Here is a 24684-nt window from a genome sequence, read left to right as displayed (position 1 = left end):
AGCAAAATGCGTGTGATTTCGCTTTCTAACTTTAGGAAATTAACCCATTTAATAGACAGGCCTTCTCACTCCCAGTGTCTGAATGGCACGCAGCAAAGTGGAGAGCCTCTCTTTGCGGAGATGCAGCAGAATGAGATGGCCATGTTGTGTGTCAGGGTTCGCCTTGTTTCTGAGAGATCGGAATCTTTATTGAAAGAGCTCCCTTTTTTGATTTCCGGATCAGGCCCTGAGCAGTTGATAAGGGAGAATTACTTGGCCATTATCAGAAGCAGTTGTATTTCCACAAAGAGCTGGTACTAAACAACAGTTTATCTCTACGACAAGACTGATAGAATTCACACAGATTATAATTCAATCAGACACCTGAAACAGCACATATATTGGTTGGTGGCCTATGTGCAAACCTCTGTCCTCCAGCCACAGCAAAAGAAATACCTGGGGAATAGTTCCTGTCACCTGAAAACTGGAAATAAATGTTAGAGAGTGCTGCTCTTGGTTGCTACAGGCTCTGTCTCTATACAATCCATAATAATATTTTTATATAAATGTAATCCTAACAGAATGCCATTAGCCCAAAGAGTCAACTATCTGTGACCTTTGCAACTATTTGCTAAAACACTCCCAAAAGGTTTAATGTGCTTTTCAAAGTATGTTTCTTAGACTTAAGAAATACTGTCTTCCTAGCAGCTAGCAGGTCCTGCTGTCCTCTTTGAAAGCTGGGGAAACTGACAAATGAAGACGAATGGTGAACTCAAAATAGATTTGTGTAAATGCAAAGCTTCAGTCCTATTCGGAACACCAACCTCTGAAACTATTTTCCCAACTACTGGAACTATTTTTCACAACAAAAAGGAGAAGAATGTAGGGTTCAGGGGCTCGATTCTAGCATGAGGCAGCTTGGGGTTACCTAATACACTGGCTTCATCACTCACTAGCTGTGAATCCTTGAGCAAACCTCTTAACTGCTCTGAGGCTAATTTCCTCATCTGTAAAGTGGGGATAATGAGAATATCTAATTTGTAGAGGGATTGTGAAGATCTAATGAAATAATATGACAATGCAAACAAATACAGTACTTGGCACATGGTAAGTAGGTGATAAATATTGCTTGCCATTGTTATTAACACAGAATGGCCCAAATTCAGTGAGTCAGAGGCCTTGGAACAAGCACACACTAATGTATTCTATAACCAAGTTCCCATCCATATTGTGATCTGGTGTTAATTTGCCAACTATTATGTTTCTGTTCTGCCTTTAATTTTCTAAGTTCCTCCTTAGTTTGTCATCAGATAGAAGAAGAACAACTAGAAAAAGAAATGATGCTCTTGTACCCATGAGGCATTTCATAGCTTTGTATTGTTATCCCCAGTGACATAGAAGCTAATGGACCATTTCCAGTGGGGACAGTCGGAAGAGTCCTCTGCATGGGCACAAATCTGACAAAAGGGAGGCTCTCTGTCTACCAAGCAGAAATGTGGGGCATATAATTGCTGCATTTTGCCACCAGCATTTGATTGCAGGTGGGGAAAATGGAATGTGAAGGCAGAGTTCCTCCCCCCATGGTGCAGGTTTGGAAGTGATCACTACTTGTAGACACCCCTTTGTGAACTTCAGGAAGGGGATCAGCTTGCTGAAACAGTCTCCTCATTGGCCTTCCTGCTCCCCGTCTGGCCCCCATCTGGTCTAGTCTCAACCCAGCAACCAGAGGGACCCCTTCTCTCTATGGGTCAGATTCCATCCCTTCGTCTTCAAAACCCTCCAGTGGCCCCCAGCTCTCTCAGAGTAAAAGCTGACATCCTGCCAATGTCCTGTAAGGCTCTGCCTGATCTGGCCCCAGGTCTCATTCCCACATCTTCCAGTCACACTGGCCTCATTGTTATCCCTGGAAAACACCTGGGCCTGGAATGCCCTTCCTCGAGTTATCTACAATGGGGCTTCCCCTGGCCACTGCAGCACCTACCTGCAATCCTCATTAGTCGTTCCCTGCTCTTCCAGGTATTTATCCTCTTCCAGCATGCTGAGTAGCTTTCTGACTTCTGTTTATTGTTTGTGGTCTGTAGCAAGAATGTAAGCTGCATGCAAGTAGGGGCTTTTATCACTTTTGTTCATTGATATATCATAAGTGTCCGTAAGAGTGCCTTGCGTCTAGCAAGTGCTTGATATGTATTTGTTGGATGAATGAATGAATGGATGAATAAATGAACACATACTCATGCAGGCTCCTAGCTCCCAGCAACCACAGCCATCTCCACGGGAAGAGCAACTGGCCAGGGTGCGAAATGGTGGGCAGTGACTTGTTTCCAGAGCATAAAACCTCCTGTTTGTGCCATGCAGATGCAAACAGGCTTGCTTCTTTCTTCCAGTGCCAGTCTGAAAATGGACTGCAGATTTTGCTCATTTAAAAAAAAATAAAAATAAAAAAACCCCAAAACTTCCAGTGCCTTTCGCAGATCTTCAGGCCAAGCTAAACTGTCACATTTCAAGACATCTGCATTCTTGTCATGTGTCCATCCATTAATGAGCTCGGAGGCTCTGAGAAAGACAATTAGCTTCACTGGGATCCAGTAAAATAAATGACAACTAATTTTCTTTCCAGCCTAAAAAAATCTCAGCATTAGGAGAAAGGTGAAAACAAGTCAAGCCCTGCTTGACCACTCCTCTCCATCCTCAACCAATGATTTGTAATATACATACCCAAATTTTAATAGTTCAGCCTAATAAGAAAACTATCCTGTCTGGCCCATCTCACAAAAGGAATGATATTAATAGTTACGTGTGACTCATCTGGAAATAGTTGTACTACCTCAGGTGATAAGCCAGAGGTGATTCCAAAGCTGTATTAATGCTTTCTTTTAATCTGGAGCCACAGCTCTGACCAAACCAAAAAATGCTTCTGCAGACAGTATCAAAATAGCTATCATTCTCCTCTTGTCATCTACTGCAGCTTGAAGTAAGGCAGGGGTCATTGCTAAAATGTTAGATTCCTGGCAGTATAAAAGTCCTTTGGGAACGCAAGAGATATTTAAATTTGTGCCATCTCATCTATGCTGCTGAACATGCAGCCAACAGGGAAACTGAACTCTCACAAGTATCTGCAGCAATTATTGGTTTGAACCAATAATAGTAGTAGTAATAATCATAATCATAGCAACCAAGTTTGTACCAATAATATCACTTTCATTCATAAAACAACTATTTTGTCAGCATCACATGTCCAGCCCCTTCCTAGTGTTGAGGAGGACACTGAGATGCAAAAGACACATTCCTTGTCCTCAGAGCCTGTCTACATGAGGAGCAAAGATAGCCCAATGAGAAGCAATTAAGAAAGACATGAAAAAAAGTTTCCAAAATTAAATTACTGAAATTACTACCCAGAAACAAATATCTTCAATATTATTGGCGTACATTATTCTAGACATCCCCGTCATGTTAATATATGTATATATATATATATTTTTTTTCCTTTTTCTTTCTTTTTTTGACCAAAAAAAAGAAAATGTACTATATCTAATCATAGCCTCTAAAAAAGCTTTTAAAAACCCTTACTATAATTGTTCACGTTCATCCATTTGTAAACATAGATCTACATCATTTTAACTGGCTGAATATTGTCCCTTAATGGATTTACTTAAGTGATTCCCTATTAGTTAGCATCTACATATATTTTTATGTAGTTACCCAAATATTCATTTAGGATACATTCCTGTGTGTGAAAATACTGGGTCAAAAGTAAGGCATTTTCTTTGGGAGATTAAATATAGATATAGATACAGATATAGATATATCTGTGTGTGTGTGTGTGTGTGTGTGTGTGTGTGTGTGTGTGTTCCAACTGTCCTTGTGTAAAGTTGTACCAACATTCATTTCTATAAGCAGGGGGTGTGAATGTCCATTCTGAGTATATCATTAAAAAAAACCTTTGCCAATCTCCTGGGTAAGAAATGGTATCTAATTCTTGTTTTCTTTTGCATTTATATTGTCAGTAAGATTACACGTTATTGGTAATTGATATTTATTACTTTGTTAATTGCCGCCTTGTCTTAACTCAATCTTTCTATTAATCATTTCACATATTTTCTCATTGATTTATAAAAACTCTTCATCTCTAAAGGCTACTAAATTCCTTCTCATCATATATTTCTTAAATTAGCTATTTGTATTTTTTACTTTGATTATTGCATTTTCTGTATTTTTTATATTGTAAAGAACTTACATTCAATATTAGATCCTGAATCTTTAATGACGGACATCAAAAAAGTCTTTAAAATATACCTGAATTCAATACCAGCTTTCTCTAAAATATACCTGAATACAACTATAACCATAGATCTACACACATTTTTAAAAGTATTCAAATATTTTTTGAACTTTCATTTTTCACAGTAAAATCTTTTAAAAATTGTTATTAGTTTTTCATGTTTCCTTTTGTCCTTTATTTTATATTCATTATTTTATCTTTTACAGCAAAATTGTCTATGGACAATTAGTTGTGTGGCAAAACTGCTTGTGGTGAAACTGCCTGCAGCAAAGATGTTTAAGCCAAAATACAGGACCTGAGTTTACTTCTCTGTAAACCTTAGTTTTGTCATCCAAAAAAAATGAAGATAATAATAATGTCTACCTCAAAGAGCTGGAATAAATGATAAGATTCATTAAAAGCAAACAGCATGGTACCTAAAGTATAATAAAAACTCAATAAAGGTAGTCATTAGTGGGAAAAAAAAAAAACAGAGAACCTAACAACTAGCTTTAGGGATGGTCCACATTAAGGGATAGGAGATAGAGAGTTATTCAAGGAAATGGGAGAAAACGTCAAAAACACAATTTATGGATATCATGGAGTAAAGGATTTCAAAGAACAACTGAACCTAGTAATGAGGATAGAGAAATGCATTTCAGTAATGAGGATAGAGGAATGCATATTCAGTCCTGGGTGTTTTCTATGTAAGAAAAGCAAATTTGGGCAGCACTACATACCCAAAGTTGGTCATCCATGCCTGGTGGGTTCTTTTTGATAAAAGCACCATAGTATGTAGCAATATTCCGATGATGAGAATATTTCTTCAACATGTTAATTTCTTGTTTGATTTCTTCCTCTTCATCCTGTATTAGAACAATAAATATTGTCATGAAAATCCAGTGTCTTTAGTAGGATTCTGTTTTTCATCACCATCTATATCAACTATGCAATAATTTCTTTCTTAAGTTTTTTCTTCTGTGGTAACAAACAAGCATAATCACCATATAACTTGACTTTCTTCCTTGACTACAAAGAAAAAATTTACAAGATAACACATTGGCAGTCCAAGGGGGTCTTCTGTTTGTACAGCAAACCAATATAGCAGGCAACCTGCTAGGAAAAAAAAAAAAATTCCTCATCCTTTCACCTGGAAGAGATTAAGGTAGACAAGCTATTAAGATAAAACTCACTCTAGGCCTCTGGGTACTATGTCCATCAAGTACCTATCACTGATCATACCTGGTATAGGGAAGATTAAGAAAAGTGAAAAGAAAAAAAATACAGCCTCTTCGATTTAAAATTTGTTAGGTTCATTTTCTTTGAAGTCTCCTTTTATTGAAGTCCCTGATGGAAGATGATGAAAGTCAGATGGGAAAGGGAGCAGGGGTAAGTTCCCTCCATCTGAGGATGTTCACAAGGCAGGAGTACCCATCTCACCTTCAGGAAAGTACACATGAAAAGAAAGGGGACATGTGGTAGTGCCACGAATGTGAAAAGAAAGAACCCTCCTACAGAGTAAGTTTCCTAATTCAGATTTCACTCATTCCCAGTTTCAATTTGGAGTCCACTAACTTGGGCCTTTTTAAGAGTACCTGACATCACTGGTGAAGAGTGTGTGTGTCCTCCCATAATTTTTTAAAAAAATATTTATTTATTTATTTGGCTGCGGCCTGCCCTTGGTTGCAGCATGCGGGATCTAGTTCCCTGATTTAGGGATTGAAGCCAGGTGCCCTGCACTGGGAGTGTGGAGTCTTAACCACTGGACCACCAGGGAAGTCCCTCATAATTTTACTTTGAAGTGTACACATCAGTTGGACTTTTACATAGTATTTTATTCTTGAGATTGGTGGGAAAAAATTCTAGCCCAGGAAAACTGTTTTAGATGCAGCAGTAAGAATCTCTGCGTGTAAGATGTTACATGGCCATTACCCGAAAGACCATTTACGGCGTGTCCCTGTCTGTACCCTCACCTCCTCCAGCTACTCGGTCTCTACATTGCTGGGCCCTTCTGTGGTCTCCCATGAGTGTCTTCTTTCCCCTTCCTCCTCTTCACATAATTTCTACTCATCCTTCCTGAGTTTAATGGACACTCTTGAGGGATGTTTTCCCTAATTCTCTCGGGTAATGTCAAGTCTCCCCACTATATCCTGTCCACCCCCAAACCTGCACACACATTTGCTGGTACTAGAACAGAGGTATGGGTCATACTGTGTCATAATTGCCCTTTTACTTGACTCCCTTCTCCATGGCTTGTAAGCTCTCTTCTGCCTTCAGATCTCAGTTCCAGGATCCCTTCCCCAGCAAAGTTCTCTGATCTGCCTGCCTGTGGTTCTAGCCCCAGGGATCTTCACGTGTCTCTTCCTTTGCAGCACCTACCAGAACGGCAATCCATATTTATCTAACTAAACATTTGATTGAAGCCTCTCTTCCCTGTCAATCCATAAAAACTATCAACACAGGGATGCTGCCTGCTTTTGCTCTTTATAAATAACATCCCAGCATCAAGCAAACTGCCTGTGAATAAATATGAATAAAAGAATGAATACCTACAACAGTTCCAACCACTTACAGCAGCATTCCTTACAGCTTGAAAGGAACTGGTAAAAATAAGCGGAGAGTGGTGAAACGCTGACATGTGCTGACCACACAAAAATAAGTTTTAGTAAAAAGCAATGGAGGTTTGCAAACCTAGGAGAACGCAGTATGTTACATATGACGCGGCTTAACTAAGTCAAAGACTAGGTAGTCTCAAAATAGAATGTACGCTTGGGACGCTGAGCTAAGAAGCACGTGGCCTTAACAAAGGAGGCGAGTAGCGGAGTGAGGGGCTGGGATGGGGGCAGGGGATGGCACATGCTGACCAAAGAACTCTTCCCTGCGGCTATCAGAAACTGCCTACGCCTTCACTGCAAGCCTAAGGAGAGACTGACCTTCACAGTCCTTCAACTTATTGCAGGGTCCTGCAGCAGGCCTCCAAATGTCTGACGATTGTGCATGTTAGCTATTTTAAACCCACCACGCGGGGCCTGACAGTCGTGGATGAATATAGGATGTGAGCAGATGTACTTTAGGGAAGCCTAGATAAAAGGGGAGAAAACAAACCTGAGGGTTTCTGGGGCAGTCTGGCATCTGCTTTCGATTAAAGAGGCAAGCACACGAGACCGTAAAACACCCGTCATTTTCCAGCGGCCGCCGGACGGACTCAGCTTGGGTCATTCTTAGTGAGAAGCGGGGTTGGTTCTACAAGTATTAGCTGCCTGCCTCAGGTTCTCAACGGGACGGTGGCTGACGCCAGGAGAAAGAGAGGAGGAAAAAGTGCCTAAAATAGCTCACCATATCATTAGGGAAACAAGAACTTATGAAACAGTTAAATAACAGTGTGATTCAGTATATAATTAAATCCAAAATAAATAGTACTGGAGACCAGAACGAAGTCAGCATGTTCTCCATGGCTTTGCGAAGGTAAACTGAGGCAACGTGGTAATGAAGAAAGCATATGCATTAAGTCAGGAAAATGAGGGGTGGCAGGTGGGGTGCATGTTCAGCTTGAGCTCCACTCCTTTCTGGCCGCATGATCTCAGGAAAGCAGCCTACCTTTTGGAGCCTAATTTTTCTCATCTATAAGGAGGTACAGATTTTATAATAGTATCAATATTATTTTATGTCCCAATCTTCTGTGAAAATTAAATGAAGTATGTGAAAGTTATAAAATATAATACAAAATAAACATTATTATTAATCTTCTCAACCAATAAATAAATAACAAAGGTAGGAAAGGGCAGGAATGTAAGTAACTTGAGTTTTAGGTTTAAATTGTTTAAATTCCAAACACAGTTATGGAACCACAGTGTATCATGGCTATGTAGCTCTAATATATAACCTTGTTCTTGATCTTATATGGCCTTGTAAGTGAGCGTGAAATTTATCAGGCCTTCAGGGCTACTGTTTATCCAGATTTCAAGACTAGTGCAATGATGGCATAAAGTTACTCAGTGAAACTGAAAGGGAGGCACTTATGACCATAAAAACACATTTAACCCCTTCATAAGCAGTTCAACCTCCTCTTACAATAGGGCTCATTGAAGGAGATGGGTTATGATGCTTTCAAAAGGACAAAACAACAACTGAGGCTAGAATTAGATTACAAAGTTATAAGAAGCTTATCTTCTATTTTGTAAATGGATTATTCTTATGTCTTGAGAATTGAGCACAGGGATCAAGCTCACTGGGAAACTAATGATCACTGGGTCATAGTGAAAAACAAAGTAATGGTACCAAATTGTCACAAATGTGAAAAGGGAGTAATTTTAATAAGCTAAGTCCAATACTCTAGGAAGAACCATTATCTCAATCAGAAGACTTCAAAATCTTGTCCAAGCTGACTTATTATGTAAAGTCAGGCACAGCCATTTAAACTCTCCGAATGCCAGTTATTTTCACCTGTAAATGGGAAAAAGAATACCTATCAAAGTCACCTCCTAAGGCTTAGAAATGATTAAGTGCTTATGTAAGCACAGCTTTATTATCAGCATAAAGAAGACTTTTTTCTCAAGATGACGAGAATCTATTTATTGCTTACGATTTGTGGTAGACTAAAAGGAAAAACAGCCCGATATGTGGCAGCCTCCCACCTGAAGAGGTGGAGTCCATTTCCTCTGCTTGTCTCTGGGCTCGGCCATGTGATTTGCTTTGGCCAACGGGACATTAGGAAATGTGACGCAGCAGAGACCTGAAAAGTATTTGTGTGTATGGATGGACTTCTCTTACTGCTTGCAGAGAACACTTTTATGTGAAAAACAAGAACCAGCCTCCTGGAAGATGATAAAACAGGTGAAGAGACGGTGCTTTTCAAATGCAAGGAAACGGATGATTCCGGACAATGCTTTCAAGCCACCGGCCACCTCTGATGACTATATGATGATCACAACCGTGGTCATAAAATATAGCCAAAGCCAACCCTACGTAATGTTTTGTCCCAGAGGTTGTATGTGTATTATCTCATTTAATATTCGAAACAGCTCTATGACGTACATGTTTTTAATGATCCCATTGAACAAATAAGGAAAATGAGTTTCAGAGAGTTTATTCCTATTTTAAATGTTAGAGCTAAGATCCAAAGCCAAGATTCGTCTGACTTCAAAGTCAGTGCTCTTAATTCTAAACTGAAAACTCCTAGACAGAAGAAAGGCAATTACCTACGGTGATAAAACCAAAGTTGCTAAATCATGAAAGAAGAGTTTAGGATCACCTTAAGCCAGGACTGAAGAGAAACCTGCCTTTGGTCCTCCAATTAAAGGAGCTTGTTAGCACATACTAATATTTGCTTATGAATGATTCCAGGGGATAAAGGAGGGATTCTAAGTTGCATATTTATTACACAGGGGAATATACCTTAAGCACCTACAATATAGTAGGATTTAAAAACGGAATTAACGAGACACTTCATATTACTGTGCTCTATAACAAAGGGTTTTGCCCAACATTCAGCTCTCAACCCATGGAAGAGGAATAAACCCGTGTAATTCTTAGAACAATCCAAGGGACTGGTCGGTTTGAACTCTCAAGGAAGTATGAGGTATAGAGACTCATAAATGCGACTACAGCCTGAGGTTCGGACACTGGCTAGAACCACTTCTGTTCCTGCTCACCTGTCCTGCTCTCCACAGTGGTTGCTGGCATTAGGCAGGTTTTTGTGTTAACATGTCTACCATTTTCACCTTCATCGCTGACTGAACGTGATAAAAAATTGAAGACAAGTTATTGTTAAAGAATCATAGACTATTAGAATTTGTAGGGGTTACTAACATCTTCTAAAATGTGATTTAAAAAAGAAATTTAATAATTTGTAGCACTAAAATCCCTTTCTCCAACAGAAATTTTATTCAGGATGCCAATATACAGCCTCAACAAAAACTAGACTTTCAAAATCAGTAAACATTTACTTTTATAAATTAAACTATTATATGTAGTACACACAGCTATATTTAAAATGGATAACCAACAAGGACCTACTGTAGGGCACAGGGAACTCTACTCAATATTATGTAACAACCTAAATGGGAAAAGAATTTGAAAAAGAATAGATACTTGTATATTTATAACTGTATCACTTTGCTGTACACTCAAAACTAACACAACATTGTTTATCAACTATACTCCAACATAAAATAAATAGTTTAAAAAAAAGAAACAGGGCTTCCCTGGTGGCGCAGTGGTTGGGAGTCCGCCTGCCGATGGAGGGGACGCGGGTTCGTGCCCCGGTCCGGGAAGATCCCACATGCCGCGGAGCGGCTGGGCCCGTGAGCCATGGCCGCTGAGCCTGCGCGTCCGGAGCCTGTGCTCCGCAACAGGAGAGGCGACGACAATGAGAGGCCCGCGTACCGCAAAAAAAAATAAAAATAAAAAATAAAGAAACAAAGGATGACTAAACTCTTAAAAAAATTAAACTATGTAATATCTAGATATAAATGACAACAATGACAACAAAGGGGCTATTTTAGTGAAGACAAATTTAGAATTTTTGAAAGAAAAAGTCACATATCAGCTTCAATATCTTGTTAATTTTCAGTTTTGTTTTGGTTCCAAAGGATAGAGAAATCTACATTTCCTCAGATAGGTAACTGTAAGTGGTAACAATTACTCTTAAAAAGCATGCCTTAAAATTTCAGTGGAAAATTCATACTGAATGACATTCTGCACACGAATGGAGTAACCCAGATTACAAATTGAAAAGTTGCTGTTTTCTTTTATTTTTAAATTTATTTTATTTTTTAAAATTTTTATTTATTTTTTTTTTCACATCTTTATTGGAGTATAATTGCTTTACAATGTTGTGTTAGTTTCTGCTGTATAATAAAGTGAATCAACTATATGCATACGTACATCCCCATATCCCCTCCCTCTTGCGTCTCCCTCCCACACTCCCTATCCCACCCCTCTAGGTGGTCACAAAGCACCGAGCTGATCTCCCTGTGCTATGCGGCTGCTTCCCACTAGCTATCTACCTTACGTCTGGTAGTGTATATATGTCCATGCCTCTCTCTCACTTTGTCACAGCTTTCATTTATTTTATTGAAGTACAGTTGACTGTAATGTTGTGCTAATTTCTGCTGTACAGCAAAGTGATTCAGTTATATATATATGTACATATTTTTTTCATATTCTTTTCCATTATGGTTTATCACTGGATATTGAATAGAGTTTCCTGTGCTATACAGTAGGACCTTGTTGTTTATCCGTCCTATATATAATAGTTTGCATCTGCTAATCCCAAACTCCCAATCCATCCCTCCCCCACCCTCACTCCCCCTTGAGAAGCTGCAATTTTCTAGTGTGTTCAAAGTTGGTATATAACACTGAGTTTGAGGGCTTTTTAAAAAAAATCAGTTTATTAAATATTAAAATATATGAAACATTAAATGAGACTTAAGCATGTATGGATCCTCTAAAATTATCTCAGGGTGGGTAAGCACCTGCAAACTATATATTTACAGATCTAAGGAAACAGGTCTAGCATGATTCAACGAGTTGCCCAAGCCCATATTTCTTCATTGCAGCACTGATAGAACTTGGGTCTTTGCCACAGCATACTGCAAGCAGCACTTGGATTTGCTGTATATGTTAACCCTAAACTAAATGGATTCATTCAATAAATATTTATCTGCTACTCCATCCCAGGTACAATGCTAAATAACAATATAATACAGTCATCCCTCAGTATCCATAAGGGATTGGTTCCAGGATCCTCCATGGATACCAAAATCCACAGATGTTTAAGTCCCTTATGTAAAGTAGCATAGCACACCCGGCCTGCCATATCCGTGGGTTACACATCCTCAGATTCAACTAACAGGGCGAATACAGAAGGCCGAGTGTAATACAACAATAGACATAAAACATTCAAGCTCTTCCACGATGAAACTTACTATAGTCTCGTGGGGAACACAAATGGAAATCAAAGAATGATATAGATACATGCAAAATTACTAAGTTGAGAGGTATGGGTAGCTGATGTAATTAGGGGCATGAGGGGAGAGAGCTGATAAATCCAAGTATGAGCTGAATTTTAAAAGCCATGCAGGAGGTTACCCAGTTAGGGGACAGAAAAAGTATAATGTGATGTGACTGAGGAGGGGCTGGTTTCCTGGCAGAGAAACAGTGATTACCAAGGTCCTGTAGCTGGACAGGGTAGGGCATATTGTCTCCTATGGGAATCGTTGGTGCCGTGGAGAGAAAATGAAAAATGTCTACAAGAGATGTCGTCATAGTAACAATGTGCACTAAACACCGTGTTCTACATATTGCTCTCAAATGCTTTATTTTATTATTTACGGCTGTGTTGGGTCTTCATCGATGCCGGCGGGCTTTTCTCTAGTTGCAGCGAGCGGGGGCTACTCTTTGTTGCGGTGCGCGGGCTTCTCATTGCGGTGGCTTCTCTTGTTGCAAAGCTCGGGCTCTTAGGCGCGCGGGCTTCAGTAGCTGTGGTGCGCAGGCTTAGTAGCTGTGCCTTGAGGGCTCTAGAGGCGCAGGCTCAGTAACTGTGGAGCACAGGCTTAGTTGCTCCGCAGCATGGGGGATCTTCCCGGACCAGGGATGGAAGCCAAGTCCCCTGCATTGGCAGGAGGATTCTTAACCACTGCGCCACCAGGGAAGTCCCTCAAATGCTTTATAAATAACTATATTTCCTTCTCACACTAAATGTATGAGAGAAGTAATATTATCCATATTTATACATGTGGAATAAGGGGAGGTTAAGCAACATGCCTGGGCTAAGAGAGACAGGAAGTGTCAAAAGTAGGGTAAACTCAGATGAGTGAGAGTTTGCAGTGCTCTCCTCTACCACTAGGCTAACCTGCTCTCTCTTTAGTAGGAAGTAGAATCCCTTAGAGAAGCAGACAACACGAGGGTGACATGCATCCTTCTCACACCCAAGCCTGCACTCATGTATGACTCCCAAGAGGACTATGAATTTTAAAAATCGGTTTTAACCCTAGGAAGGTTGTCATTCATTTAAAATCTATGATAAATGAGATAGCTTTTGCAGCAACATGGATGGACCTAGAGATCATCATACCAAGTGAAGTCAGAAAGAGAAAGACAAATATTGCTTATACGTGGCATCTAAAATATGATACAAATGAACCTATCTAAGAAAGAGAAACAGTCACAGGCACAGAGAACAGACCTGTGGGGCGGGGGGGGGGGAGGGTTGGGAGTCTGGGGAGTCTGGAATTAGCAGATGTAAACTATTATATAGAGGATGGATAAACAACAAGGTCCCACTTGTCCTACTTGCACAAGGAACTGTATTCAATATCCTGTGATAAACCAAAATGGAAAAGAACATGAAAAAATATATAATGTGTGTGTGTGTGTGTATATATATATATATATATATATATATAAAACTGAATCACTTTCCAGAACAGCAGAAATTAACACAATATTGTAAATCAACTATATTTCAATAAAATTAAAATAAATAAATAAATGAGATGGCTTACATCCTCAAGAATCCTCCACCTACAATTCAGGTAACAGCCCACGGGAATCGGAATGGGTCTTCTTTTCTGATGGTATTAACAGTGTAAATGATAATGTCTTCCCTTTTTTCTTTGGTTACCGGAAAAAAAAAAACTATCAAATTCCCTGTGCCTTGTAATTTGGATCTGTTTTTTCTTCATCTGGCTTTCTAGTCTTTATATTTTCTCTGGTCTCTTGTTTTTACAAATATAATATCATTTTGTATAGCATCTACTATGTGCCAGGTCCTAGGTCAGCAGGCTCTGCAGGAGGTACCAAGATGGATAATGCACAGTTCCTGTTCTGGGCTCATTAAAGTCAGCAGGCTTTAAACGAGAAAGAGAGGACTCTTCATAAAAGGAAAAGTAAAGGTGAGCTTCCCGTCATTCAGAAAGCCAACGTGTTGATGAGGAGGTCAAGCCTCAAAAGAGCTCAACAAGAGGGAACCAAGTAAAGTCAAAAGAGGGACCTAAATGTGAGATGGGAAAGATGTGCTGGCATGCAAAGGAGAGCACGGATCTACGAAAGGAGACCCCCACCGTCCACGATTGAGGAACTTGGTAACAAATCTGGATTTGAATGGCCTGCTTAATGATTCCAGGCACCCCAACCTCTGTGGGCCAATCTCCTTACCTTCATGCATCTCAATTCCACTAGGGGGATAAAAGAACAAATTGTAGTTTTGATCAAATACTTTGAGGTACACAAATGAAAGGCACTACTAAAAACAAACCATCACAATGGAAAAACACTTCTAACGACTAGTGCACCTAAGTGTTCACCTTCATTAGTGTGGGGTATAGACAGGAGTCCCCAGGTCCATTTTTCGCTCTTAAGCAATCTCTGGAGCATGCATGCATACACATACTACAAGGCCACCCATTCAGCACACATGCACATGTGCAGAGACCCAGACACGCATAAGCCACCAAAAGGGGTGTAATCAGTATGTAAGGAGAAATGCTGAAGTGTGCGTGGAGTAAGCAGCTCAGCTTGTCCATTTTTAGAACTTAGAAGCTTTCCAAGTTCTACGTGCTGTACAACACACAGAATTGAGACACTGGAAATAGCCCCAAAGGTGGAGGGTATTATGGAGACAAAAAAAAAAAAATCTGTTTATCTTTTCTCTGTTAAAAGCTCTCAGGGCTTCCCTGGTGGCGCAGTGGTTGAGAGTCCGCCTGTCGATGGAGGGGACGCGGGTTCGTGCCCCGGTCCGGGAAGAACCCACATGCCGCGGAGCGGCTGGGCCCGTGAGCCATGGCCGCTGAGCCTGCGCGTCCGGAGCCTGTGCTCCGCAACAGAGAGGCCACAACAGTGAGAGGCCAGCGTATCGCAAAAAAAAAAAAAGTTCTCATCATGTGCTTTATCTGACCGGTCCTTCTGCTAACTTTACCTACTTGAAAAGTCCCAAAGAGGTGTCTAGAAGGGTCTCTGCAGCGTTAGAGCCTGGGGTGGGGATTCCCAGGCTTTGCTGAGAGTCAAGCTTCCACAGCTGGGAACACCCCTCTCAGGCCCTACCAACCTCACCAATATCTACCCATCCTCTGATCTCATGTAGTTGTTACTTAATCAGGAAATGAACGTACTGGCCACCTAGATAGGTCAGTTTCCTTCTTAAATTCTCCCTTAATACTCTCTGTATAGTCCTTGAAAGTTAATCAGAATGTCAAATAACTGTTCAACTGTTTGTTAAACGTCTTTCACTGACACTGGAATGTAAGATTCCAGAAGATAGCGCCTGTGTCTGTCTTATTCACCGCTATCACCCCAGAGCACAGCACATTCATTCATTCTTAAGTGAATGAATAAATGAATTATTGTGATTTCAGTCTTCAGCTTCTGGAATCCAGCCCCACTTTCTCTCCTGGATCTTGCGCTACACTAAGTCATTTTGACAGTTACCTGTTGTTCAGGGTAAGACTAATAACTTTGTAACTGAGGTAGTGAAGACAGGGCTGAGTCAAACTATTTACATATATTGACAATGAACTAACCCACATATGGCATGTACGGCACGTGGTTCATAGCACAGGCTACCATCCCCAGCTACAGAAGTCCAATGCACATTATAACATCCTCTCCTCATTCCTATTGCCTGCCCCATGCAGGCATTCACTGTCTCTTACCAGGACTAATATTTAGTGAGGAACTGCTATGTACCAAGCACTAGACATTATATAATTTTAGTCTCAAAACAAGTTTGCGATGTTTGTATTCCCATCTAACAGATAAGAAAAATGAGATTCAGAAAAGTTAAAAAATTTGCCCAAGGGCAGTAAGGAGAGGAGTGGGTGTGAACCCAGCTCTATCTGAATCTGAAGGCCATGCTCTGGTGATGCCCCCCAACTCCCAACTCCCGTCTCTCATTCTTATAACAGGGCCGTGGGGAAGGTGGGCACACCCTGACTGGCTGGATTCGAATTCCAACTCTGCTATTTACCGTCTGTGGCGCTTGGGCAAGTTATTCAGGATTTTTTGCTTTCAATTCATTCCTCATTTGTAAAATGGATATTATTAGCACTGCTCCTCTAATGGGAATTGTTTCAAGGGTTAAATGAGTTCGTGTATATTGTATTAAGTACTAAGAACAATGCTTGGCACATATAAGCAATCAATGATAGCCATCTTTATTTTTTAATTTTTTTTTATTTTTGGCGATACGCGGGCCTCTCACTGTTGTGGCCTCTCCCGTTGCGGAGCACAGGCTCCGGATGCGCAGGCTCAGCGGCCATGGCTCACAGGCCCAGCTGCTCTGCGGCGCGTGGGATCTTCCCGGACCGGGGCACGAACCCGTGTCCCCTGCATCAGCAGGCAGACTCTCAACCACTGCGCCACCAGGGAAGCCCGAGCCATCTTTATTTTTGACTCTGGCTGTTGTTGTTGTTATTACTGTTACTAATATTACCTTCTATGCTACCAATCATTCCACTGAATTGCCCTCCCTTTGGGAAGGAGGCATCAAATGTGCCTGGAGCAGCATGTCCCCTGATTTCTCCCAGTAACGGAAGGTGAAAAGATTTTTTTTTCCTTTGGTCCAATTTCAGCAAACATTCAATGAGCCCGTTAACTCTGGGCAAAGCACTCTACCAGAAACTACTGGGAGAAGGCTGCTTCCTTACTCTTCAAAGAGGTATGGAGACTGGCTGAAAACTTCACCTACAGGAATTCAGTAAGTGAGACAGAAATAGAAACTCAATCAAGCAGGGCTTAAGATGGATCCTTCTAGTAGGCAAATCCCATCCTGTTACTTTGCTATTTAACTTCTGGCTTCCACACTGGCTCTAGCAGTGGTGTGAGGACGGGGCCGGGACTGACAGCCTCCTGCCCCTTGTAAAAAACAACCCACCTTGTATCTTTTCTATCTAATGGGTTTTTGCTTAGGACTCTTTGCTTTCAGGGTTCTATTGGGAAAATTAAAAAGTTTGAAAACCTTGTAATATCCTTGCCACAGCATCCAATTCCCTCATGACCTGACCCTAACTTGTCCAGATTCCCCTTGTAACACTCTCTCCTCAGCACATTTTTTATACTAAAACTAAACTATGTGATAGTTTCCAGAACATGTTCCACCTCTGTCAGCCTCCATGCCTTGGCACAGATTGTTTTCTTGGCCAGGAACGTTCTCATCTGATTTTCCTCCTGGGCTTAATTACTACCCGTCACTGTCACATCAAACTTTATATGTAACATTATTTATGACTTGTACGACTTTATTATAAAATGGATTAGCTTTACTTACAAATATTTAGAGCAAAGTTGTACTATTGTCAGCTCCCCTTCAGGCAAAGAACCACTTTGTCATTTTTGAATTTCAAGTGTCTGTCATAAAGTAGGTGTTTAGTAAATGTTTATCAAATAAATATTAAACACTAAATATCCTTCTATGCTAAATGAAGACCTATGGCAGTGTGAGAAACAGGGTGGACTTAAAAAGTAGAGTTAAAATACTCAGGTTGAAATATTCACTCCACCATTTACATGTTACATTGAGCAAGATACTTAATATGCCTGGTTTTCTCATCTCTATAATGGAACTAATAATGGAGTCTGGTGGTTGTTAAGGGCATTCAGTGAGTCAATATACAGAAAGTATTGTAAAGAGTTCTGGCACATAATAATCACTCCATCAATGTTAGCTACCATTATTATTATTTCAGGCTGAAATATAAAAAATGTAACTACAGAGGCACTTTACCTAAGGACTAAGTCAGTTTTAAATACATCTACTAAAATGATTTGATCTTACAGTAATACATTGAATTCTCTTGTTTTTCCCTGCCCAGCATCTACCCTACCCTTTGCTTTAACAGTTCTTAGTTTTTTATTTGAGGAATCCTTTCCAACTCTCTGTCGCTGTGGTAGGTTCCAGGGCCAGGCACCCAACCCAGATGTGGCTGGAGAGAAACAGGGTTTGGTTGTCAGATAGTGAGGTGACCCAAGCTGGGCCACTGATGTTCACACTGGCACTCTTGCTGGGACTGAGGGTAATGAAGTAATTAGAACATGAGCCTGGAGCTGCTGGTAGAAAGAAAGCAGAGCCCAGAGATGGAGAGATACAAAATTCCCAATCAGTCATGTGACTTCCTAGATCTTGCTGAGCCTTTTCTTTTTTTAAAAAATATACACAAGACAATAAATTCTGTTTTCAGCTTCATCTAGTCTGAGTGGGGCTTTGGTACTACAAGCCAAAGTGTCCTGAGTAATGATCACAACCAGTCATTGTAAAGATGAAAGTCTATGACAGTAAGTTATTATCTTATTAAGTCCTACATGGGCTTCAAGGTATCATTGTAAAGGGACTAGTTTACATCAGGAATTTTGGTTTAAATGAACATGGGTATTATTTGCAGGATTATCAAAGAATCATGGTCTCTTCATACTTGGTAGCCAGAAAGCAGTAAATACAAGTCCCTAGAAAAGTGTTCCTCTGACTTTGGTGTGCATGAAGCTCCTTGAGGAGCTTGGAGAAAAGGCAGGTTCTTCCACCCAGAAATTCTGCAGCAAGCCCAGGAATCTGCCTTTCTGATGAACACCCCAGGGGTGCTGACAGTCCGTAAATGCTGGTCGTCCACCTTGAGGAACACTACCTGAGAGGGCCCAATTTTGTTTAGATGATTAAAGTACACAAATCCAGCTGGGAAGAAATCCCCAGAAAGCGACAAAATGTAGAAATTCTCATAATTGTTTCAGAAACTAAAAGAACTTCAAAGACTGAGTCTGAGTTTAAGCCCTAATACTGAAGCACATATTAGCAAATTTGGGAGTGTCTCAGCTGTAAAACAGAAGAACATAAGCATTATATCCAGTTTTCTCTATGGTTATTTTCTTTTAAAACAGGAAACGGTATAGAAAGAAATCAATAATTTAAAAATTGATTTCAAGCTTATAGTTTTATCAAATTCATTACGATAAACTGTAGTAACTTCACAGTAGATCACTGCAAACAATTAACAAAGATGACCTTTGAGAATTCATCTCAGAGCAGCTATAATGAGCACAATTCTAATAATTGGTAAGAAGCTTTTGCAGCGTTCCATAATACACAAAAGACAACATGACAAAATGAAATAGATTGTTTTCTGAGGACACCACATGAGTTTCACAAAGGAAATTTTATGTTGACTGTGATGTGTAAGGGGGTGATACAAAAGTCATTTGATGCTGGATCATACACCATGGGAAATAAGAAAACCATTTCCTGATGTGTATCCATGTTTGCCTTTGTTAGGGGTCAGTGGTTACATAATGGTCAATGATGTGCCTAAAATCAAGGAACTATCCAGCCCTTTCAACAGAGGTTCCCCCGAGAAAATTAAGCCTAAATACTATAAGGCATCCATTGTAAGCAATGGATTGACTCTCCTATGCATTGAAAATGGTGCTAGCTCTGTACCATGCTGGGGAGAATTGAGAAAATAGACTCTAAATCGTTTTCTGTAGGTCTCAGTTGCCTTGTGAAACCCAGTTTAGAGAGGCTAACTGACACTGCTTAAACTGAAAATACATACTCTGGGATAAATTGCTGTGTAACTTTTTTGATTCCAAGCAAGGTGGTCTAGAAATAGTAAATGATTCTTTGAACAATTTAAAATCTCACAAACAGAACCAGAAAAAGTGATACTCAATGCTCTCAAGTCATACTTTGTGCATCAATATACAGCTTTGTACACTGAGATTAATGACGTCAGTGGAACTCAACTGTAGTCTGCAGACCCACACAACAGAACTTTACAGAATTAATGTCTTGGGCTCCATCCACATCCATTAGTTGTTCAACTGCCAAGTGCGTCACATTATGTGGAGAGCCTATTCAATTCAAGGAAAATACAGTAGTATGACTTCAGCAGAATTGCAAAATAAATTCTGATTTGTTTTGTGCTGGGAGCTTTGTAAAAGATTTACACATTTCTAATGGGTTCCTATGTAGAGACTGATAGTATCTGATCTTGATTTTTGTGTCAGACCCTGCTAATTAACAATACAAGTATCCATCCTCTCTTCATTCCTGACAAATAATAGAACCCAAATTAACTGGACAGAATGAAAGACCACATTTCCCAGCTTCCTTGCAGCTAGGTAGCCAATGACTGCAGAAGTAAATAGAAACGTTGTATGCGAGTAGAAAAAATTTCACTGGAAGGGGCTGTCTTCTGTACCCTCTTCTCCCACCCCCTCCCCCCCAGTCCCCCGCACTGCCCTTTTTTTGCCTGCCAAAGAATGTGATCAATGGAAATCCAACAGTTACCTTAAATCACAGAACTGACCTTAAGTGTGGAAGCCATGTGTCAGAATGATGGAGCAGAAAGATAAAAACACCCGCCTACTCTATCACATTGCTGTTACACATCCCTGGACTGTCGCCCCTAGACTCCTTTAACATGAGAGAGCGTAACACTTCCATCATACTTAAGCCTCTGTTATTTTGAGTTTTCTCTTGCAAGTGGCAGAACCTAAACCTTATTAATATAATCTACATGTATTTTCTTACTCAGTAAAGGCCAGGTGAATTCATAAACTAATTGGGATGAAATATTTAAACTGGTTTGCAAGCTCTGAAATTTGAATGCATTTAGGACAAATAAAAGGAAGGACTGCTTTATCTAAGTTCTTCTAAACATATGGGAACAAAATTTTTTCTTGTTAAAAAATGCATATAATTTTTAAAATGCATAGAACTTAAAAAGGAATTCAGATAAATAATAAGTAAGGAAAGGAAGACAGTACAATGTGTGGTATAAATGAAAATTAGTGAGATTAGTATCATGGTTAATAATGTAGCATATAATGTATACTTATCAAAGGTAGCAAACTGGACCAGAGAAGGTACGGACCGAAGTCTGACCTACGGACATACTGTGTGTTTTTCTTATTTGTATACTGGTTCTTGATACCTTTGTGTGACCCATTCATTCTACATCTCTTTACATTAAATAATCCACTTCTGGGCCAAACGGAAGACTTTGGTCTTTTAGCTTTTGTGTACAGCTGACAGACATCTTAGAAAAATCCCTGGGGACAATAGAAAATCATTAACATGCTTTTGATTTCCAATAAGGCCTTTCAGGTCTGATTTTTGCTCTGTACTCTAGAAAAGGCATTAAAATATTTTAAGTAGACCTAGCAAAAAGGATTGAAAGCATAAGATTGTATTTAAAATAAAGTCTATTCCTTAGATTGCTTTTGATCGTCCAGGCCAGAAATTTTGTTTCAGTGTTTCTCTATAGTAATAAGTATTTGTAGTTATTGTGATTATTTGGTCTATAACATTTGGGGGAGGAAAATATTCACTTTACACATCCTACTAGGATTTTAGAGTTATCCAAACTCTTGTCTACTCCAGTGTTAGGTGGACTTTGGGGAAAACTGTTAAGACCCACCTCTTCTGTGTAATCTCAGTATTATTCTCTTAATACCTTCAAATCCTTGTTCTGTCTTCATCTGCAAATGTCCTTGGCTGTGTTTATGTAAATTATTGGCACACATGTTCTTCACTCTGACTACATAAGGCAGTGTGTAGGTATCTAATTTAATTAGAATGATTTACCCATGGTCATCTCGGTCAGCTGCTGAATACTCTTAATTTTTATGTTAAGCACAAGTGGGGAAAGGTCTTGGATGTCTAAAAAAATTCTATTTCCAAAAAATGATTTTTCTCTATCACTAACTTCTCTGTTACAAATATATAAGTTCGAGACGGCAAGATAATGATACATTACCCCTGTGACATCCATAACCTTGATGGCTGCAAGTTGGCCTGTTTTGACATGACGACCCTGTAAAAAAAATTTTTTAAATAATTCAGTTCTGATAAGCAATATTAGCATTAGATTTCAACTGTAAAGAACAATTACATAGATCAATGTTACAGAGTGCCAATGGGGAAGACAGACAGACAGACAGGCACACACACACACACAGAAATCTTAAATGCTTTGAAGATCAACCTCTATTTAATGTTTATTTTGTAAAACATCTCCATCACTTTGTCTGTTGGGTTTGTTTTCACAGTGGTTGTCAAGCTAAATAAAAGAAACAATGTCGAATTATTTGGTTTTACCTCCTCTTCAAGGTGTTAGATAAGGGGTTGAGTGAGAGGAGGATTTACATGGAAGGGGAGCTAGATCTGCGTGGAGGAGACATAAGCATCTCCTCGGTTGGAAAACACTCGGTATGTGCAGAAACTTTAGTTTCCTTCATTATTAAAATACCTTGTAACAGTCTCAAATGGATATGATTCTGCTACTCTTCACTTCAGACTATTAATTTATCTTCATCTTAAAAGGGGGCCTAAAACAAAACAGATAGCCATCAACCCGAATTTGTGATCAAAGAGACAGTATCGAGCATAAGGAAATGCTTCCCCAGAGTAGGCATCCCTGGTCTTTGCAACCACAGTGAAGCAGCAACCACAAGGAACTGGAAGAGAACAGGGTGTGGTGAGGGGGCAACCCCAAAGAGGAGCTTTCTCTGCACTTGCTCCTTGAGAAACATAAAGTCTACATCTGACTCTCAGACAGTAGCAAAGATGGTCAATATCCATTACTTCTAAATGCATTTTCTGTGTGGCTTCTACAATACACTTTACCTACCATTGCTATTATGCAGTATAATATACCTTCCAAGATCAGCTGGATTCAAATCCCAGCCGCATGACCTTAGGCAAATCCCTTAACCTTCTAGGCCTCAGTTTCCACGTCTGAAAAATGGAAATAATGATAGTACCTAACTCGTAGTATTGCAAGGAGGATTGAATGAGATAATGTATATAAAGTGCTTGACACTACCTGGCACAGAATAGCTGTCAGCAGATGCTGGCTATAATTATTTATAGTCCTGTCTTGTGATTAATTTTAAGTGTCGTCTTCCCTCTTAAGTTATATGTTTCATGAAGGAAGGGACTGTGTCTCATCATTGTATTTCCAGTGCCTGGAGTAGTGGGTGCCTAGCCCGTAGATGGGGTGGCATGTTTACGGATGAACAACAACAGCAGATAGCGGAGTCATGTCCACTTGAAGTTGGAGGAGATAGCTTTGGTGCTGCCTGCCCCTTTTCTTCTCGTATATCTCAGCTTTGTGTATGGATCTACCTGATTCTGATAATGCTTCCTTCACCTTTCAACCTCCATTCTGCTCCCTCCCTTTCCTCCTCACTCAGAAAAGAGCACAAAAGAAGACGACATTGAATCAGTAACCTAATAGGGTCACAGGCATACTTGAACTTTCAAGAAATTGAGGGAGGGGGCTGAAGCATTACCACACCAAGAGCCCTGGACCGGAATTCCAGACGCCTGGTTCTGCCCGTGACCAGCTGGTTCACTGAGAGCAAGTTATATAACCCATCTGGACCCTGGTTTCCTCATCTGCAAAACGTGGGGAGCCTGGGCTCAGTGGTCGGAGGTGGGGGGGAGTAGGTGTCACTGTTAACAACCCCCCCCCGCCTTTCCACCCCAAGGAAAATTAGTCGGAAATTTAGTTTTCACAATGACTGAGTGGGGAGAGTAATATTACTGCCAGTTAGTACCCAGGGGCCAGCAATACTAACTTCCTGCAGAGCCTGGGTCAATCTCCCACAAAGGTGAAGTATAAACAGTGCCCTCTGTTGATAAGACACTGACTGACCTCCAGGGTTGTCCAGGTCCCAGTTAAGTCTGCGATGCTGTAATGGTGACCTTAACAAAGGAGTCATTAGCTTCTCTTCGAGAATAGAAAGCCTTTAAAGTAAGGGCCACAAATCATACCTTAAACAATGGTTATTTCTCTATTAAAGCACTAAAGGAGTGTAGGGGACTGCAGACAAATACAGAGGGTCTGGCTGATGTCACACAGCTGATTCACCTTGAAATTCTTTTAATGGTGCCATGTACAGGAAAGGGGAACACCTGGGTATGTCTTGCAGGGACCTCTAAAAACTGACCCCCTGTCTGCCACGCCACCTTGGTGGGCTCCTACCTGCTCTTATGCTGTGGTCCCCGACACTAAACTGCGTTCTCTAAAGGTATTGCATTGTTTCTTGTCTCCCTGATGGTGTGTTTTCTTGGCCTGGAATGCCCTTCACTCCCAACTCCCCAGTAAGCTTACTCACTTTGTAGATTCACCCCTGGCCTCTGTGCTAGTAATGAACATTCCATGTTTCTACTACAGCACTGAGCCCAAAGGACCATTAATCCCCCCACACCTCGCTGGTCTCCTTCCCTCTCTCCTGTGCTTCCCCTCTGGTTCCATTTGCAGCAGAACCTTTTCCCACCAAAAATCTTGAAAGGCATCCAACCTCCTTGTTCAAGCAGGGGTTTGAGCAGCCTCCTAACTGCCCCAGGGAACTCCTGAAGTCACCTCAGCCAACACAGTTTGAGAAATGTTACACTCTATTTTTAACTCCTTAAGTGACAGGGAATCTCCTTTGAGCGAATAATTTGTTACAAGGAC

General features: G+C 40.4%; 1 protein-coding gene across 8 annotated transcripts in view; it reads right to left on the bottom strand.

The window, feature by feature from the left end:
• Window positions 1-24684, bottom strand: part of TNIK (TRAF2 and NCK interacting kinase) — a 414613-nt gene that overhangs the window by 149203 nt on the left and 240726 nt on the right. For all 8 annotated transcript variants that reach the window (XM_007464722.1, XM_007464716.1, XM_007464717.1 and 5 more), the window contains exons 3-4: window positions 21979-22035; window positions 4978-5103 (exon numbers count right to left, since the gene is read on the bottom strand). In XM_007464722.1, the coding sequence (XP_007464784.1) occupies window positions 4978-5103; window positions 21979-22035 (183 nt within the window). The remainder of the gene's footprint in view (window positions 1-4977; window positions 5104-21978; window positions 22036-24684) is intronic.

Source organism: Lipotes vexillifer, unplaced genomic scaffold, assembly GCF_000442215.2.
Source record: "Lipotes vexillifer unplaced genomic scaffold, Lipotes_vexillifer_v1.1 scaffold37, whole genome shotgun sequence".
NCBI classification, from domain to species: Eukaryota; Metazoa; Chordata; class Mammalia; order Artiodactyla; family Lipotidae; genus Lipotes; species Lipotes vexillifer.
Note: the sequence above shows the minus strand (reverse complement) of the source record. Positions and strands in the feature narration are given on the sequence as shown.